General features: G+C 36.7%; 1 protein-coding gene across 4 annotated transcripts in view; it reads right to left on the bottom strand.

Moving 5' to 3' along the window:
• The window catches only part of RARS2 (arginyl-tRNA synthetase 2, mitochondrial), a 90628-nt gene that overhangs the window by 19491 nt on the left and 50043 nt on the right, over nt 1–21094 (bottom strand). For 3 of the 4 annotated variants that reach the window (XR_013416302.1, XM_015136917.3, XM_028847374.2), the window contains 12 exons: nt 17350–17508; nt 16123–16229; nt 11201–11296; nt 7788–7848; nt 6486–6562; nt 5893–6017; nt 5247–5314; nt 5053–5162; nt 4522–4617; nt 3160–3234; nt 1616–1679; nt 1093–1164 (listed from right to left, as the gene is read on the bottom strand). Coding sequence is in view for 2 of the 4 variants with exons in the window: in XM_015136917.3 (XP_014992403.3) it covers nt 1093–1164; nt 1616–1679; nt 3160–3234; nt 4522–4617; nt 5053–5162; nt 5247–5314; nt 5893–6017; nt 6486–6562; nt 7788–7848; nt 11201–11296; nt 16123–16229; nt 17350–17508 (1110 nt within the window). In the remaining 2 variants the exon portion in view is untranslated. Of the gene's footprint in view, nt 1–613; nt 1165–1615; nt 1725–3159; nt 3235–4521; nt 4618–5052; nt 5163–5246; nt 5315–5892; nt 6018–6485; nt 6563–7787; nt 7849–11200; nt 11297–16122; nt 16230–17349; nt 17509–21094 lie in introns of those variants that run through there. The other variant, XR_013416303.1, reaches the window with a different exon arrangement.

Below are 21094 nucleotides of genomic sequence, written 5' to 3'. Positions count from 1 at the left end.
CTGATCAAACACACCACATCCTACTCTTGTTGCCTAAGCCATGCTCATGTTATCTAATGAAGCCACACAAAATGTATGTCACCAATATGAAGATATATGAAGGAAACTATAAGAAACTCCATTTCAAATTATGGTTGAATTAATGGACTACATTTTACAAAAAGATCCTAATTCAATGTCTTTACAAGTAATTCCTTGCTATTAAAATGTATTTAGTTCCTGAATTCACACAGTAAGAGTTACCTGTATACGTTAACTCAAAGGGAAGCATGAGGTCTATTGTCTCTAGGAGTAGCTGTCAGCTATACTGACAGAAAGATGCTTATTTTTGATCTCCCTATGTTTATTCCAAACTAGCCACAATTACAAGAAAATTGATACTTCCCCCCCACCAATTCTTTTATTTCATGAAAACATTAAATCATTTCAGAATAGTTTCTGAATCATGTATAATCTACTATAGAATCATATGTAAGAATAGTTTCTGGAAGAATATGACATGGTAAGAAATTTCAAGCCAAAGTTTAAACTCAAATCCTTTAGCCCCATTAGACCACAAAGCTTTGGGTTTAAAAAAACTCAATGTCTATTTAAATACCTACTGACCACAAGATAATTCAGATGTCTTATTTATTTAAGGATAAAGACTGAATAACTTGACAAGTCACACTTAATACAGATTCTGACACAGAATAATAGTTTAACTTTGGCTGGTGATGGTGGCTCATGCCTGTAATCCCAGCACTTTGGGAGGCCAAGGTGGGCGGATCATCTGAGGTCGGGAGTTTGAGACCAGCCTGACCAACATAGAGAAACCCCGTCTCTACTAAAAATACAAAAAATTAGCCAGGCGTGATGGCATATGCCTGTAATCCCAGCTACTCAGGAGACTGAGGCAGGAGAATCGCTTGAACCCGGGAGGTGGAGGTTACAGTGAGCCAAGATCACACTATCGCACTCTAGCCTGGGCAATGAGAGAAACTCCATCTCAAAAAAAAAAATTATTCTGAACAGTAAGGCATCTCAGAATAGATAACTAGAGTTCATTTGACATTTTAAAAGCCATTTTAATGGAAATTACATCCTACATACAGGTGTTATTCCAAGAAGTTTCATTCCATTGGCTAGGACAGAACGGACAGCTTTGAAAAGATGAAGTCTGGCCTACAAAATAAAGCATGATTTAAAATATTCAATAACAGGAATGTATTCAATACATGAGAATGATTTTAAAGGTAATTCTTTCTAATTTAAAGCAGGAACAATATGTCAAAGTGCCCTAGAGTTACTACAGGCAAGAGAAGATAAATTCCTAGCATCCCTTATAGTAAGACCTGTACATAAAGTGTCATGGAGTGGGAGTGATAGTATTATACAGTATGCCTTCAGATAAGGGAACTTATCACTATAATATTTCATGTAGGAAAATGTGCTTCATAGTCTAGTATGTTGGGAAGTATATAAACATTGATTGTTACAGCCTAATTATTAGCTGAGGAAGTACACTGCTACAGTTGAACAACAGAATGCTATTTTAGAAAAATTTACAAGACTGACTTAGTAATATTAGTCTGAGGAGCTAGGGATTATACAGAAAACATTCAACATAACATACCCCAGCCACTTCAGGAGGACTATCTTTTATTTGTAGTGTTCTGTGTGCCACAGCTGCAAGATGACTGAAACAGGAAGAGAGAAATCACGACGGTTCCAGCAGTAATTTCCTGTTGTAAGATATGAGCTTGATACCTAATCTTACTCCTTCAACTTAATAAATAAAGCAAAGAACCATTAAAGGATGTATTCAAAACTGTAAAGTTGAAACTGGAATTCAAAACTCAAGCTTTAGATCTCGGTCCTATTCTACTACTAAGAGGTGGGCAATTCTTAAGATTATGATTTCATTGTTAATTTTACAAATATAAAGGATTCTTTTCTAATCATTTTTCCTCATTTAGGCAACCTACAATCAAATGTATAACATAGCATGGCCTTTTCCTCTGTACAGTGAGGTGGGTAGAAACTAGTTATCCACTCTCCACACACACTGGCCACTCTTCTTTAAAGTATCTTTTTAAATTTAGGTATGGCATCAAGTATAACAACGTGTCAAAGAAATGATACTTAAGACATCAGTTTTAATGATAACATGACATTTCATAAGATTTTGTACATTAGCTGGGCATGAGGGTGCACGCCTATAATCCCAGCTACTAGGGAGGCTAAGGCAGAATTGCCTGAATCCAGGAGGTGGAGGTTGCAGTGAGCCAAGATCGCACTCCAGCCTGGATAACAGAGTGAGATGCCATCTCAAAGAAAAAAAAAAAAAAAGACTTCTTCACCTCTGTATGTCTTAAGTGTCATTTAAAGGAAGAAAAAAATCCTTACATAAATCTAGAGAAGACAAGGTAAAAAGTATAATCAAGAAAACAGTCCTGATAAGTGTCTGATTTCAATAAATATTGAGTAAAAGCAAAATTTCTTTTATTAAATAGCTTTATGGAAGATACAGCTGCTGCTATACAAGGGTGGACTCAATAATTTCGATTTCAAGTTTCTAAAATAGACACCATGAAACTGTCATTAAATATTAGAAAAATTAAGTTTTCTAGCTTATTTTTCTGTGCCTCTGCTTAAAATTCCTGTATGGACCCCACTGTCCTGAAAATAAGTTTAAATGCCTCAGTACATGGCAAACAGGTTTATACACGCTTCATTTATCAGCCTCCCAGGACAATGCTTATGAATCCTTTAAAATGTATTATTATGCTCTTGCTCAACTCTGGGCTTTTTTCTTCTTCCCAGCCACACTCCTTCTCCTGATTAGTATCTCCTTTCCTCTGAGAAGCCCTCTCTGATCTCTCAAGGCTGGGCTGGTTGCCCTAACACCGTCTCTTATGTTCACTCTAACATAACACACATGCACTGTGCTGTAACTGTGGAGTTGTCAGTTCCCATTCTCCAGTCTTGGTGACAGTACCTTGTATCACTGAATGAAGGAACATTAACTGCTAATTTGTATAGATTCTGAAGCAATAATTCCTGTAACTAAAAGCACATCAAATTTTAGACCAAGGAATTTGTTTATAGGAAACCTTTAGATGAAAGAAAGGTCTCAAATGCCATTAAACATCTGAAAACAGGAAGATTATAAAGTACCTTAAAGTTAGAAGGTAACTGACAATATGCCTGGGTTGAAGATCCTGAGATGACTTATAAAGCACCTCGTCGAACCTAAAAGATGACAGGAACAGTGAACAGGAAAAGACTGTACATGTTACACTAAGACATTAGACATTAAAAGATCATGAATATAAGATTGACTTGACATGATTAAGAGTAGAAGGTATGGTCAGGCGCAGTGTCTCACATCTGTAATCCTAGCACTTTGGGAGACCGAGGTGGGTGGATCACGAGGTCAGGAGTTTGAGACCAGCCTGGCCAATATGGTGAACCCTGTTCTTGACTAAAAATACAAAAAGTAGCCAGGTGTGTTGGCCAGCGCCTGTAGTCCCAGCTACCCGGGAGGCTGAGGCAGAAGAATCGCTTGAATCCGGGAAGCAGAGGTTTCAGTGAGCCGAGATTCAGTCACTGTACTCTAGCCTGGGCCACAGAGCGAGACTCTGTCTCAAAAAAAAAAAAAAAAAAAAAAAAAAAAGAGTAGAAGCATATGAAAAAACTGTGTGTACATTTGTAGGCAAAGGAACATTTTCTGTCTTACAAATTCTTTGATGGCAGGGATTTCTAAATCATCTTGCTATTCCCTAGACCTAGTCCACATCAAAAATTTTAATCATGGCTGGTGAATGTAAAAAGCCTCCAGCCATGTTTAGGAATATAAAATATAAATGACCACAGTCTACCCTCAGTGCTAAGACAACCCAGGTGGCTTATTTTTCCTCACATTAGCTATTGTACATGTAAGTAAATTTTTCTGATCCCAGGAAAGAACCACTGACTACTATATAGAAATCAAAGAAAACTGCCTTGTTCATAACCACCTACATCCCTTCTAGAGATTAAGCTCTGGCATGTTTGGCTTCACCAACAATGCCCGTCAGAGCTAAAATGTGTGGTGTCTTGCCTAGCATGGGAGCATCAGATACATGTATTTGAGATTATTAACTGAAACCAAGAGGCAAATGAAGGACTTACGGTCTCTGGGAAGCTGCACAAAAGCAGGTGTTTTCCTTCACTTATCACAGAGGGCAAGAAGATGCTCTTTCTCAAACTAAAAGGTTATGCTTTTATAAGGCTTTCTGTGAGCCCGAGGCGGCTAGACACGTGTGCTATTCATCAGTGATAATATTCTGAAGACCTAAAGACTGTCCTCCTTGAGCATTGTCTTAATCTATGCCCTCTGCGCTCAAAATGCAAATAATCACTTTTTAGGCATCCCTTTGGGAAAAGTCTAGAGGCAGAAGGCAGCTACTGGCCTGTTGACTCGACTGGGCAGCAAAAATGCTAATAGCCATTTTGATAAGCAGAAGCACACTTGATGATCCCTAGAAAACATCGTACCTGAGAAGATGCTGAAGAATTGAAACAGACTGTGGCTCTTGTAAACAAGCAGTGTTGAAGTCATTCAGGTACCCACATCCAAAAGTCTCTTCCAAACTGTTATCAAAAGTTTAAAGTTAAAAACATCAAAAGATTAAAAAGTCATACAAGGGCACAGAGCTCCAAGTGATGAACATCACCTTCTAATACACAATTTTGGTCTCCTTAATACAGCCCTAGACTTTGATGCCAACACTGTTTGATCTGATACTTTAATTTTCCTAAATCTATTTCTTTATCCATACACAATGGAGGTAACAGTATATTCTTCGACAGGGTTATTCTGAGGACTAAGATAATACACATAAATATATTTCTAACATAGATGCTCAATAAAAAAAATTTTTTTCCCTAAAAGAAGGCCTACTCTAGTCAGATCTGAATAGAAGATATTAGAAAAGCCGAGAAAACAGGGCCCCTGGTCTTAGAATCACAGGACCCAACCTAGGGAAGCACAGTGCAGTACAAGGTTTCCCTGCAGCCTCTTCTCACCTGTGGAGGCGGGCGTGTGTGTACTGTAGGAAGACTCCTGTGTCCCCGCGACTCTGGAAAACACGATCCCAGCTGAACTTGTAGTCAGATAAGAGTAAACCTTTGAAGTCCTAAAACGACAGAGGAAATCTTCACTGCTGGGATTTGCTCTAGTACCAGACAAAAGGGCCTCACAAATAGGAGTCTTAACAGACCTGAATAATGAGTGCTGCGAGCCCGACCCTCTCTGCAGTCTCCTGTGGGTTCTTGAGTTCTTTAGTTGCTGAAACAGACAAAGGCAGCTATCTTTATTCTACGTGACACTGTGCCAATCATGGATCCAAGTGAAGGTAATATCTGCCAAAAATGCATGCTGACAATCAAGAACAGATTTAGAATGAATAATTTACTTTCCTAATTTAGGCTATTTTACCTTTGATAATGACATTTCCCCTGCCTACATTAAAGGGAAAGAAATCCAAATTTATTTATTCAAAAGATACTTGTAGGATATCTGATACTTAGTTTTCCAAGGATGAAGGTTAAAGTCATAAGGACTTGTGATTTGAATCCAAATTATAACATAGAAACTTCACGTGACCACCCAGACAACAGAATCACAATGCTCAAGCTGTTCATGAAAAGAGGACCAAGGTTATAGCAATTCAGATTATTGAAGTGACCAATTCCCGAGTGGCAAGTATAAAAATTCTGGCACCTCTAATTAGTGGAAGCTATTTCTGACAAAGTTAGTGACACTTCAATGGAGGGACAGACATAATAAATCACACTGCCCAAAGTCCAGAATAACATAAAAGTGGCATGTAAGTTATGACTTTAATAAGAAAAAACTGAATTCACTCTTAATTGAAGCCATGTTCTGTAGCATCCTTAATTGAATCTCATTTAAAACATCTTCCAGGAAAGTGACATCTCCTCTTCGAGTCTTCATTCCCTGCACTACTCCAAAGGGCACATGCTGGCACCTAAAAGAGTGGGCATCTAGTTAACTGAAAGCTAAACAAGAGCTGCTGCTGAAAGCATATAATACCTTTCAGAGAGTGGTTTGAACTTTAACCCTCAGAGTTTTTAAAAATTAATAAAATGAAATTGATGTGATTTGTATGCTACAAAGGACATTAAGCACATCTTCACTTTATAATCAATAGCATGTGATTAAACTACTAGTTGCCTTTAGGAGAAAAAGGAGATGTGGATTAAGAATTTTGAAAACTAAGCCACGGAGAGCAGATAACTAATAAAAATACAGTTATTAAATGTTTGTAAGGTGGAAATTATTATAACCAAGACATAATACAAAAATCAAATCTACTTTTCCATACTAATATCTTGAAACAAAGAATTGAAATTTGAATGAAAAACTTTTAACCACTAGGTACATTTTCAGGCTCAGCTGACCCTGCACAGACAATTAAGAACCATGCAGACATTACCTTTCTGCCCAGTCATATCCCATGATCTTCAGCATTTGGAATACTTGCTGAAAATGCTTTTTTTGTCCTTTATCTGTCTTGGGAAGAAAACATATGTAAAATAAAACAACAGTGACAAATTAATGTACAAAAATAGGTTGGACTTGAATCAAATTAAGATATTTGAGGTTTGACACACTAAAGTCATTGTCAATTGATACATTTTAAGTAAACACAAAGAGGATGCCACAAGAAGAGTGTCTAAGTGAAGTGCTCTACAAGGGAGGGGAATAAGAGCCGTAGCACTCCACCGAGTCAGTAGGAAATGTGAACTTCAACCTTCTGAGTATTCCATTTAAATTTCTGCCCTCTTGGCTATTATGACCCTAGTCTCTGAGACCAAAGTTCAGCTCTAAATAAATATTTGATGGCAACTTTTCTTCTAAGTGAAAAGGAAGGTTTCACATGGTAAGTAACGAAAGGGGGAAAAGATACTAGAATACCACTCAGCAATAAAAGGAACGAACTACTGACACACAGGACAGCCTGGATAGTTCTCCAGGGCATTCATTATATTGAGTGAAAAAAGCCAATCTTAAAAGTTACATATTGTATAATTTCATTTATACAACATTCTTAAAGTGACAAAATTGTGCTGAAGAACAGAGCACTGGCTGCCAGGGGTTAGGATTGGGTGAAGGTGTGATTATTAAGTGGTTGACCACGAGGGAGTTTGTTTTGTGATGGAACAGTTCTATATTCTGAATGTGGTGATGGTTACATGAATCTATACATGTGATAAAGTCTCATAAAACCATACCCACACAAACATCTACAGGAGAGTACATGTAAAAGCTGGCGAAATTTCAGTAAGGTCTCTATCAATGTTAATTTCCTGATATTGATAAAAGTACTATGGTTATATACTATCTTTGGGGGGAAACACTGTACTATTTTGAAACTTCTTGTGAGTATTAAATTACTTCAAAATAAAGTTATTTAAAAACAACTGTTGACCCCAATTCAGAATTGAAAACTAAAAAACAAAAAAACTTTGCATTATGGTGATCTGTATATATTAATTTCACATAACTATTTTACTGATTCAGGTAATTTTTTCTTACTATGAAGCAATGTAAACTTTTTCATTTTTAAGTGTTTAAACTTTTAAATAGAAGTTGCACACTTTAAACATACTTAATGTTGACTTCTCTCTGTAGTTTTACATAATTAGTTTTCCATAGGTTTTCAACATGGCATCCAATTTCTACCTCTGTAATTTTCATGAGTTAGAGATCGTAACTTTTTGTTCTGATTACTTACCACATATATCATTGTATCAAAATTATACTTGTCCATTCGATCTATAGCAGCTGCAAGATCTCTGAAAAAGTGGCCATAAACCAAGAGTTACTAAGCAGATCTGGGTAATAATTGATTTTACCTATTTAATAGCAATGAGCATTTTCTAATTAAGAACTTAAATTATCCCACAGCCTGAGGAATTCCAACCACACTTAAGACAATTCAAATACCACATTTTTTTTTTTTTTTTTTTTTTGAGACGGAGTCTTGCTCTGTCACCCAGGCTGGAGTGCAGTGGCCGGATCTCAGCTCACTGCAAGCTCCTCCTCTCGGGTTCACGCCATTCTCCTGCCTCAGCCTCCCGAGTAGCTGGGACTACAGGCACCCGCCACTTCGCCCGGCTAGTTTTTTGTATTTTTTAGTAGAGACGGGGTTTCACCGTATTAGCCAGGATGGTCTCGATCTCCTGACCTCATGATCCGCCCGTCTCGGCCTCCCAAAGTGCTGGGATTACAGGCTTGAGCCACCTCGCCCGGCCCAAATACCACATTTTGATATAAAATGATAAAAATAGGTTTGGGGAAAACAACAATAAAAACACTGGCAAAAGTAAAACCTAAAATAAATATAAATAAATAAAATTAATATATAAAAGTTCTACAATATGTAGTAATAACAACTAAAATAGCTCTGGGTGAAGCGTCTTGTAGGTAAATGTTTTATGATTAAGTCTCTACTAAAAAGAATCACCCGTTACTTCTCTGCAATATATTCTCTTAACGAACATATTTAAAATATAGATGATGTAGTAAACAGGTATTGTCTAGATACTCTCCTATTAGTATTACTAAGGACTTTCAAAGTCTTGGGTCAGTCAGGGGAATACCTTCTAATGCATTTAAAAGACCATAAAGTCGGCCGGGTGCGGTGGCTCATGCCTGTAATCCCAGCACTTTGGGAGGCCAAGGTGGGAGCATCACTTGAGGTCAGGAGTTCGAGACCAGCCTGACCAACAGGTAAAACCCTGTCTCTACTAAAAATACAAAAATTAGCTGGGCGGGGTGGCGCACACCTGTAATCCCAGCTATTCAGGAGGCTGAGGCAGGAGAATCGCTTGAACCTAGGAGGTGGGAGGTGGAGTCTACCGTGAGCCGAGATCGTGCCACTGCACTCCAACCTGAGCGACAGAGCAAGACTCTGTCTCCAAAAAAAAAAAAAAAAAAAAAAAGGCCATAAAGTCCTTTGACAGAATTTCTCTTTTATCTCTGATTAGATACAAGTATCTAGTTGGCATATGAAATAATGAAAAATAAACCAAAATTTCAAGTCAAGGATTATGAAGTATTAAAGTTTAAAATTAGAGCTATTTTTGATTAACAGCATATGATACTGGAAAGACTGAAAACATTCCTCGATCTTTTGAAATGTTAGGGATCATTAAAATGTCATTAGTACCTATCTCATGATCCTGACATTGCAAAGAGCATGCATTCTCAATGGAGGCAAAAACTGGCTAATTTTTGTGTTTTTAGTAGAGACAGGGTCTCATCATGTTGGCCAGGCTGGTTTTGAACTCCTGACCTCAGATGATCCACCCTCCTCGTCCTCCCAAAGTGCTGAGAATACAGGCAAGAGCCACTGCATATTTTTTGTAGAGATGGGTCTCATTATATTGCCTAGGCTGGTTTCAAACTTCTGGCCTCAAGTGATCCTCCTGCTTTGGCTTCCCAAAGTTCTAAGATTACAGGCGTGAGCCACTACAGTTGGCCAACAAAAAATCTTATTCTTCATGCATAAACCACAGATATGCATACAATATATACAGAGATACAGAAAATGTGTGGGATAAAATTTCATGAGAATTGGCAATTAGGAAAAATATGGCTGAAAAGGTTGCTTGGAGGGATTATAATTTTAAAAATGTCGAGAAACTTGTATAACAGATTATCACAAAAATGATGTCACAAATAGACACTTGTGTTACCTTTTTTTGGTTTGAGACAAGGACAAAACAAAGGGAAACTTTTTGATCCAATGAAAAAACACAAAAGAATAAGAACAATTTCTAGGTTGAATTTGTAGAAACTGAATTTCAAAGCCAAAAGAAGTGCCAGGTCATTTAATCCAGATCTCTCCTTTCACAAAGTAGAGAATCATGGCCCAGAGAATTAAACGACAGTCCCAGGTCTCCAGCCTCACACTCTGCGCTTTTCAGTATTCTCCTGCACTTTTGTCTGCTATAACAACTTTGATTTACAACCCCCACACAAAAGTATTCTATAAGAAACCCACTAGAAGGCAGAAGCAACTGACAATAAAGCGAAGCGAAAAATCTAACATTTCAATAAGTGGCAAAAAGACAATTATTTTCAAAGAAAAAAGAAAGTACAGGTGTTAAGGTAAATACACAGAAAAGTCTACATCTAATGACAGCCTGAAAAAACACCAAATCAGGATAGTTACAGAGATCTCATGTCATAGGGCCCCTTTTCTGATGGGATGTTTCTTTTTCCAAAGAAAAATATAGGTGTTGGAAAAATTGAGACCTAATGATAGCCCAAAAGACACTAACCAGACCCGAATACTTACAGAGCCTCTGTTCTCAATGGATACTTCTTACAACTACTGTGCAAGGGTTTATTTATTTAATCTGTCTAGCAATAATTAGTTGATACAAAAAACTTGTCTAATATACATATTTGCTTATCTAGAAAAACAATGTAACTCTTAGATATACAAGCTCTTCTCATTTCCTAATCCCAATTGCATAGAATTGGTAAAGGGAAATGTCGAAAAGTAATAGAAGGTAAGAGATGAATTTCCTAAGTGAAAATTAAGAGACTTGATTGGTTGCTTAAAGTACAGGTGTTAAGGTACATAATTTGTTTGGAACAAATTACGGTAGTTAATATAACAACAACAAAATATCATGACTTTATGTTACAAAAGTTATTTGTGACCTAATATAAAATTCTGGCCTGGGAGACACTTTTGCCACCAGTGCTTCTCTTTCCTATTAGCTTTGTCCCAGAAATAAGAGTGCTTGATAAACCCACTTCTTACTGATGAACAGAGATTGGCCCTTCCACAAAGGTCAGTCACGGAGACGGATGGAAAAAAAATGTGACATGGCTGCCTTCTCCCTCAGCCTGCTTTACCAAATCCCAATGAGGTCTGGTATTTATGTGCATGTAAGATGTTCTTTACAGCATGAGGAAACCCCTGAGCTAATGTGGTCATCTTTTAGTATACATTTCCTGCCAACATGCCATTGTAAAATACTTTTAGTTGATTATGAAGTACTTCAGTTTTACAGCTTATAGAATAACGTCAGCTGTGGAGTTCGATAATGCATAATTAATTGTAAATAGTTTTTCATCTGAAAGCAACAGATTTAGAACCAAATGTTTACCTTCACAGAGGCTACAAACCTGGTTGCATAGAGAGAAGTACCATCACTTCGCATTACAGTACAAATTGAGGAGGAGTCGCCATTCCCAGAGAGATCTACAACAGCCGTTCCTTTTCTAGAAATGCAAAAAGGTAACTTTGAAGCAACATAATAAATTCAGACCTTTAAAACTGTAATATCTAAAACATTATCTTCAGCAAACCAGAAGCTATTTTTATTACCCAAGTTGCAATAAGCAATGCCAATTCAAGCTTTAACCAATAATGGTAAAAAACAAGAATATGACCAAGAATCTCTTACGAATGGTTATGATGTAATTAATATTTGGTTATCTTAGCTTTTAAATCTGTAGTTCCGGATAAGGTACTCAGAAATCAAATCTTTAATATACCCAGTTGAAAAATGAGATGCAGCTGCATCGTAACTATGAAATGTCACACATTTTCCTTCTAATTCACGGTATAACAACATTCAATATTGGGCTAATTTTTAACATGCCACAAAGTACCCAAGTATTAAAACTACAGATTTTTGTCTTTCCTGTATGACCAAACTTTGGCATCTGCATATGATAATCTAAAAATTTTCCTTAGGGACATTACTGAGGATGCTATTAACTACGTTTCACATCTTCCTTATAAATATGACAGGAGAAATTTTGCTTTGGTACTATGAAAAGTGACATGTCTCTTAAGCAATTGGTTTGTCTCTACATTATAGACGTCTGGGCTTCTTTCACTGGTATTTCTCTGTTTAGCTGACGGGGAGCTAAAAGCTAAATTAGAAAACAATTAGGCAAGAAACAAAAATAAAACGTATCCAAATTGGAAAAGAAGTTAAATTGTCTCTGCAGGTAATATGATTTTTTTTTCAATATGATCTTATAAATAGAAAACTCTGAATATGATCTTATAAGTAGAAAACCCTGAAGATTCCGCCAAAAAACTGTTAGAATTAATAAATGAATTTTGTAAAGTTGCAGTATAGAAAATCAACATACAAAAATCAGTAGCCTTTTTTTTTTTTTTTTTTGAGATGGAGTCTCTCTTTGTTGCCGAGACTGGAGTGGTGCAGTGGCACAATCTCAGCTCATTGCAACCTCCGCCTCCTAGGTTCAAGCAATTCTCCTGCCTCAGCCTCCCAAGTAGCTGGAATTAGGCATGCGCCACCACGAGCCGCTAATTTTTGTGTTTTTAGTAGAGATGGGTTTTCACTATGTTGGCCGGGCTGGTCTCGAACTCCCGACCTCATGTGATCCACATACCTCGGCTTCCCAAAGTGCTGGGATTACAGGCGTGAGCCACCACGCCTGGCCAAAAATCAGTAGCATTTCTATACACAACAACAAACTATCTGAAAAAGAAATTAAAAAAAAAAAATTCCATTTATAATAACGTCAACAAAACCAAAATAGGAATAAATTTAACCAAGGAGGTAAAATATCTGTATACTGAAAACTATGTAACACTGATGAAAGAAATCAAAACACAGATAAATGGAAAGATATCCTGTATTACTGGATTGGAAAAATCAATATTTTAAAAATGTCCATACCACCAAAAGCAATCTACAGATTCAATGCAATCCCTACCAAAATTCCAATGGCATTTTTCACAGAAATAGAAAAATAAATCATAAAATTTATATGGAACCACAAAAAACCCCCAAATACCCAAAGCAACATTGAGCAAAAAGAATAAAGCTGGGCCAGCTATGGTGGCTCACGTCTATAATCCCAGCACTTTGGAAGGCCAAGGCAGGTGGATCACTTGAAGCCAAGAGTTCAAGACCAGCCTGGGCAACATGGTGAAACTCCATCTCTACTAACAAATACAAAAATCAATCAGCTGAGTGTGGTGGCACATGCCTGTAATCCCAACTATTTGGGAGGCTAAGGCAGGAGAATAGCTTGAACCTGGAGGTGGAGGTTGTAGTGAGCCAAGAAAGCACCAATGTACCACAGCCAGGATGACAAAGCCAGACCCTGTCTCCAACAACAACAACAAAGCTGGAGGCATCGCACTACCTAATCTCAACATCTACTACAAACTATAGTAATCAAAACAGCATCATACCAGACAAAAACATAGAGACCAATGGAATAGAATAGAGAGCCTAGATACAAATTCACACATTTATGGTCAACTGATTTTTTTTTTCTTTTTTTGAGATGGAATTTCGCTTTTATTGCCCAGGCTGGAGTACAATGGCTTGATCTCGGCTCACCACAACCTCTGCCTCCTGGGTTCAAATGATTCTCCTGCCTGAGCCTCCCAAGTAGCTGGGATTATAGGCATGTGCCACCACACCCAGCTAATTTTTGTATTTTTAGTAGAGATGGGGTTTCTTCATGTTGGTCAGGCTGGTATCGAACTCCCGACCTCAGGTGATCTGCCCATCTCGGCCTCCCAAATTGCTGGGATTACAGGCGTGACCCACCGTGCCCAGCCAGGTCAACTGATTTTTGACAAAGGTGCCAAAATAACACAGTAAGAAAGGGACAGTCTTGGCCAGGTGTGGCGGCTCACGCCTGTAATCCTAGCACTTTGGGGGAATACAAAAATTAGCTGGGTGTGGTGGCGTGTGCTTGTAATCCCAGCTACTTGGGAGACTGAGGCAGGAGAATCGCTTAAACCCGGGAGGCAGAGGTTGCACTGAGCCAAGATCATGCCACTGCACTCCAGTTTGGCAACAGAGCGAGACCCTGTCTCAAAAAAATAAAAAGAAAAGGACAGTCTCTTCAATAAATGACATTGGGAAAACTGGATATCCATATGCAGAAGAATGAAACTAGATCCTTATCTCTCACCATGTACAAAACTCAACTCAAAGTGGATTAAAGACAAATCTAAGACCTGAGCTGTAGAACTATTAGAGGAAAATACTGAAGTCTTGGCACCAAGATTTCTTGGAGGTAGTCCTCAAACATAGGCAACAAAAGCAAAAATACACAGATGGGATTGCATAAAACTAAAAAAGCTTCTGCACAGCAAAGAAAACAATCAACAAAGTGAAGAGACAACCTAGAGCATGAAAGAAAATATGTGGAAAACATGTATCTGATAAGAGGTTAATATGAAAATATATAAGGAACTCAACTCAATGGAAAAACAAAAACAAAAAACTAAACCAAACCAACACCACCACCAAAAAAAACCCAATTAAAAAGTGTGCCAAAGAAGCCATTATCCTCAGCAAACTAATGCAGGAACAGAAAACCAAATACGGTATGTTCTCACTTATAAGTGGGAGCTGAACAACGTGAACACAGAGACATAAGGAAGGAAAGAACACACACTGGGGCTTGTTGCGGGATGGAGGGTGGGAGAGCATCAGGAAAAATAGCTAATGGATGCTGGGCTTAATAGGTGATGGGCTGATAGGTGCAGCAAATAGCAAATCACCATGGCACACATTTACCTATGCAACAAATCTGCACATCCTGTACACATGCCCGGGAACTTAAAAAAAAAAAAAGAAAAACAAAAACGTGGGCCAAAGACTCGTATAGACATTTCTCAAAAGAAGGCAAACAAAAGGCTAACAAGTATATGAAAAGGTGCTGAACATCACTAATCATCAGGGAAACGCAAAATTAAAACCACAATCCACAATAAGATATTTCTTCACATTTGTTAAGATGGTTTTTATCAAAAAAAAAAAAAAAAGATGAACGTTGGTAATGATGTGGATAAAAGGGAACCCTTGTATACTAGTGGTGGGAATGTTAGTATAGCCATTATGGAAAACAACGTGGAGGTTCCTCAAAAAACTGAAAACAGAACCTCCATATATATGATCCAGCAAACTCACATCTGGGTATACATCCAAAGAAAATGAAATCAGTATGTCCAAGTGAAATCTGCCCTACCATAGTTATTGTAACATTATTCACAATAGCCAAGATGTGAATTAACCTTAACAGATGAGTGGACTTTAAAATATACAACAGGTAATATGCAGCCTTAAAAAAAAGGAAATCCTGTCATTTGTGATAACATGGATAAACTGAAAGGACATTATGCTCAGTGAAATAAACGATGCACAGAAAACAAATACTGTATAGTCTCATATGTGGAATCTAAAAAATTCCAATCATAGAAGCAGAGAAGTAGAATGGAGGTTACCAAGGGCAGGGAATGGGGAGATGTTGGTTAAAGGCTACAAAGTTAAACAGGAGTAAGTTCGGGAGATCTATTGTACAGCATTGTGAGTATAATTAACAATAATGCATAGTACATTGGAAAACTGCTAACAGAGATTTTAAATGTTCTCATCATAGGTAAGTATGTAAAGGTGATGGATATGTTAATTAGCTTGATTTAAACATTTCACAGTATGCATATAAATATCAAATCATGTTGTGCACCATAAATATATACAATGTGTCATTCATCAATCACAACTTTTTTTTAAAGAAAAAAACCTACCATAAGCAAGGAAATAGAATTCCAGGAGGGATATGCTAACATCATCTCTGACTTCATATTACTTTTCCTGCCTCTACTTCCTGTTTTCATCATTTTCCTCATTTATAAGCCTGTTATAGTATACTTATTTTCACATGCTGCCTTAAATATTTTTTGAAAAGGCAGGGATTTCTTTTAAAAGGTAAAACTGAGTCAGAAGATAGTAAGATTTATTTCCTTTTTTCAGTTATACCATTATTAGGTTATACGACCTTAGGAAGGTCACTTGTATTTTCTGTGCTTCAGTTCCCATCTTTATAAAAAAACAAGTAACATCGTTTCTCCAAACCTTAACAGCTTTTGCTATGGCAGCAAAATACAGAATGTGGGAAAGTACTCTGAACAGGAAAAAGCACTATAAAAGATCCCAAGAAAGCTGCACACTGCATTCTGTTGTCCTTACTCAAAGGATACATCAATAACAATTTCAAAGAACAAATAATTTTACTAAAGAACAGGAACCTGATCATACATTGTTTTCAGTAGGAGTCCTTTACTCTCCAGCAACTTTAAGACTTCTTGAGATTTTTCACGATAAAATGATTCTCCTGAATATTCATCAAAATATACTCCCAGACGCTAAAAGAGTTCAGAAACAAAAAGACAAAGAAATGTTAATTGAATCTCCTATTCTTACCCTAAGGCAAAATTAAGGATGCTCTACCACCTGTCATACACATGAACACAATAAAAATTAAATCAAGGGCTGAGTGTGGTGGCTCATGCCCATAATCCCAGCACTTTAGGAGGCTGAGGCAGGAGGATCACTTGCACCCGGGAGTTCAAGACCAGCCTGGGCAAGATGGCGAGGACCTGTCTCTTTATTTTTGTTTAAAAAAAAAAAAATCACTCCTCTCCTCAAACCTCCTAATAGTTTCCACTATACCAGTCAAGTCCTCACAGTGGTACTGTGCTGTGCAATACAGTAATCACTAGGCCCAAGTGACAAACTGTTAAACTGGAATTAAGCAAAATTGAGAATTTAGTTCTGTCACACTATTCACACTTCAGGCCACATGTGGTTGGTGGCTACTGAAGGAGACGGCCACAGATACAGAAGATTCCCATCACCACAAAAAGCAATGGATAGCCCTAGAGAAATCCTAGAATTATGCCCCATATGCTACTAGCTCTTCAACCTTCTCCTGTCATTCATCTTGCTTACTTACTCCAGTCACATGGGCTTCTTTACAAAATTCTCCTCATTCCACCTAAAGACTCCATACCTGATCTCCCCAGCTAGCATCTAACACCATCTAATAAAAAAATAGTTGTTTCTTGTTTTATCTTTAATTTGTTTAGTTTGTGCTCTGTCTCTAGGCTAGAATGTAAGGTCCACGAGAACAAGGGTTTTCCTCTTCTGTTTGCTGTTGTATTATCCCCTACCCACCAAATGTTTATTAAATGAATTTATTAACTATCATATACCGGTTTAAGGAAATGAAAGAACAAAAAATAAATACGAAAAAGTGAAGGAATGCTAGAACAGAAAAGCCAGATAAAAATGAAGTATGAGAATATCACCTGATACTGGTTTAGGATTATTTTGCAATTCTTTCAGCCCAAAAAACAAAATTTGAGTCCTAATTTTAAATTCATCTACAGATCTATTATTAAAACACAAGCAACTTTACTATGCAGGTTACAGCCAAGAGCTGCACCGCATCATGGGAAAGCAGAAGGGAGGGTCAACCAGTACCTTGTAAACACGAATGTACTCTTCAATGCTTAAGTCCCGAAATTTTTGCCACAGTGAAAGTGCTTGCCCATCGCCCAGTTCCAATCGTTGGAAGAACTCCTGTGCTGATTTTGCTACACTTTTATCATCTGCTGCTTCTTTATTAACTTGTACATAAACCTAAAGGTACAATAGTACATTAAATGAAGTACATTAAATGAAGTATATAACCAGTCACTGTTATCTATAACACAGAAAGAAAGCAAAAAAGCACATTCTGAGAATTCTCATTGAAAAAGTTACATTACAGAGTGTAACTTTTCTTTTTTGCCATGGGCCCTTGGTGAAGCCTACTGACCCCTTCTCAAAATGTTTCTAAATTCATAAAATACACAGGGTTACGAAGAAAAGAATTACTTTGAAATAACCAAATAGCCGAAAATTAATTTGTGATATAGTAATGGAGGAAAATACTCAATTTCTGAGACAGGTTAGGGAAAATAAAGTATAATTTTTTCTTTCCGTCCAAATCCACAGACCCCCAGGGTAAGAATATCTATTTAAGACTACGCTGGCATTTCTTCTGTTTTTTTCGAAACGCCATATTATTATCCTGTAACTTCACTGAGAAAGGTTGAATAAAGTAGGATGGCTCGATCTGGCAAAGAAAACAGCTAAAGGATGATTTAGCATTTGTTTTAATTGAATATTTTAAAACTGTTCTCTAAACAGCTCACTGTGTAAAGACCAATAAAATAGGTGATCTTGGTAAAAAAGACAGCTTTTAGATAGTTAGTATAATTATACTCTAAACTTAGGATCCTAAAAACTGTGTGGAGCGCCTCTTCCGGAGTTTTATTTTGCATCACCTGTCTTAGCTGGTTTAGTTCCATACCCAGCCAAGGACTAGGGTGGAGTTGATGGCTTATTAAGGGCTCAGGCTTACTCTTCCAGCTCTAGGAATATGGGTTCCCAATGTAGTTTCAATCATTTTCCAGTCTCCAAAATATAATGTTAATAAATGACATTAAAATACTAATATTACAGTTCAAGTAGTACTGAAGTTATACATATGGACTACAAATATTTTATTTACAAATTGTAACTCACTTGCAGGTTGAAACATCAATAACTTTACTATCACGTTATTCTCAGAAAGCTATTAAAGTCTCATGAAAGCAATAAAAATTGGTGAGTAAACTATGAAAAAATAAGGCTTCTAAACTCTTACAGTGTTATTATCAAAATATCCAGACAGTAGTATTTGGATAGAAAAAATGATTTTATTGCTGGAGGACACACTGGCTTATACCCACTAGATACTACCAACAAACGGGACAGGGCATTAAACATCTCTCAAGGTAAGAAAGTTTCACCTTTCATAAATGATTTATGTTAATTACTGGAATGACAGACTTAAATAAATAAATACTGCTAAATAAAAGTTAAAATTATCTTTTTTTTTTCCCCCTAGAAAAGAGTTAACATAGCAGGCCTGATACTGTTATATTTAAAACATCCTGCTTGCAAGGTTGGCCACCGGCTGGCATCTATTAACTTAGATTTTTGGGAATGTTTCCACCAACTTAACTGATAAAAGTGGTCACTGTGCCTAAACTGTGTGTGCAAACAATACAGCTTAGGCTGAACTTCTGCTTTCCTTCTGGGAGTTTGGGATTTAGGACATTCTAAGCAGAGGGTACCTACATGACCAACTCCCAACAAAAACCTTGGATATAGGGTATCTAATGAACTTTGCCAGTGGACATTTCATATGTACTCTCAAAATCTGCTGCTAGAAGTATGTGTACCTTGTGTGACTCCACTGGGAAAATCTGGGAGTTTGGAAAGTCTGGTTTCCTCTGGACTTTACCCCATATGTGCCTCTTCCCTCTGTGATTTTGCTTTGTATCCCTTCACTGTAATAAATCATAGCCACAAGTAAGGCTATGCTGAGTTCTGTGAGTCCTCCAAGTGAATCACTGAATCGGGGAGAGGGGTGGCCTTGGGATACCTGACACATCTCATAAAAAGGTGACGTTTACATAGTCCTATTAGTAAGTCCAGAATAATATGTACAATGTCAGAAAACAAAGAAGATTTTGGTAAGGTGTGGGAAAACAAAGAGGGTCCCCATAAGATAGTAAACTGCAGACTTCTTGATTTTTGAATGACCCAGCCATTGCCAACTGCTTAACAGTCCAGTATACAGATGTTAAAAACATAAATATATATTCACAAATGGTTTTCGATTCTATCTCACACACATATGTACATGTACACACAAGTTATAAGCAAACATTGCAAAATGTCCTTATTTTCACAAAAGACTTTAGTTTTTTTTTTTTTTCCATAAAGCCTTTCTCCAGGGTGAAGTTTTCTTTGTTTTTAAATCTAGGACTTTAAACTCAAATAACCAAACATTTAAAAATCTATTATGCATTCAAGCTACTGATAAGACTATTTTAGAAAAAACTTCACCAGAATCTTCTCTTTCTTAAAAAATAAAAATAATTAAATCAAAAAGCCCTTAAAACATGTGAATATTCTTAGTATTTCTGCAATATGTAGTTATAAAACAAACATTAGTGAAAATCAACTGACACTATCAAAGAGAAGAGCTTTAATAAGCACTTCTCGATATACCTATAAATGCACAATATAAAACTATACAGTTAGCATGAACCTTTTTTACCCTTGGCAAGTATGCATTTTGAAGATATCTTCCTTTTAAGGCTAGATTTAGACACAATGAGATAAAAAGGCAATTTTAAATTTGGGCTTGATAATAAGACAGCATGGCTTAGTAAAGTTTTTGAGGATGGAAACACAATTTTTCTTTTAAAAGAAAACACAAAAACCAGTTGTGTTTCCATTAGGGAATAAACTAAATGTCTTAGACTTCCTTAAAAAAAATTATTCCCTTTTCCCTATTTCTAGATGTTGGGCCTGCCAAAAAGTGTAAAAATTTATTTTGAATTTAACTGAGATAATTACAGCAAGCTCTTGGGCTGATCTGCCCAAATATAAAGAACTAAGCACGAAAATTAAAAGTAGTAGGATAAACCTTTCTTATCCCTTTATATTTGATCCTAGAATACCATTAGCCACATGGGCACAGTTCAACTCCTTGATGTGGGGCTCTAACCCCACTTATAGTCATGCTTGTCTTAGAAATACTGACAATAACTGCTAAGGATGGTTAGCAAAACTTAGAAACCACAGACCCTGTTTTAATATATTTATGTCATCTTAAAATGCATTGAATTTTTACCTCGTTGTTTAGAAAAGAATATGTAAAAATAATCATGATTATAATTTGAACAAACAACTTCACTGTTTAATGCTGTTTCATGCCTTGATCAGAAATTTCTTAGCTGCTAGTTGATTCCTAGTATGAAATGAAAAATTAAAGACATTCAAATGAGTTCACATAATTAAAACTGAATATATCAATATTGTAAACAGTTAACAATAAAGCCAAAATGTGGTAGGTAAAAAAATAACTAACTGAGCTAATTCATCTCCACTAAAAATACAGAACAAGACTCCATCACGAAAGAAAAAAGAAATTACTTTTCAATTAAGTGGAAAGGCTTTTTGATATGTTGTCTAAAGCTTACTGCAAATATTTTCCTGAATCACTAATGTGAATTCTAAATAAAAAAAAATTAGTTATTTAACAGCCAATTTACAAGGTAAGAGGGAACTATAACAAAACTACTTCCCTGCTTTGTAACTGGAAAAAAAAAAATTAGAATAATTA

Source organism: Macaca mulatta, chromosome 4, assembly GCF_049350105.2.
Source record: "Macaca mulatta isolate MMU2019108-1 chromosome 4, T2T-MMU8v2.0, whole genome shotgun sequence".
NCBI lineage: Eukaryota > Metazoa > Chordata > Mammalia > Primates > Cercopithecidae > Macaca > Macaca mulatta.
Note: the sequence above shows the minus strand (reverse complement) of the source record. Positions and strands in the feature narration are given on the sequence as shown.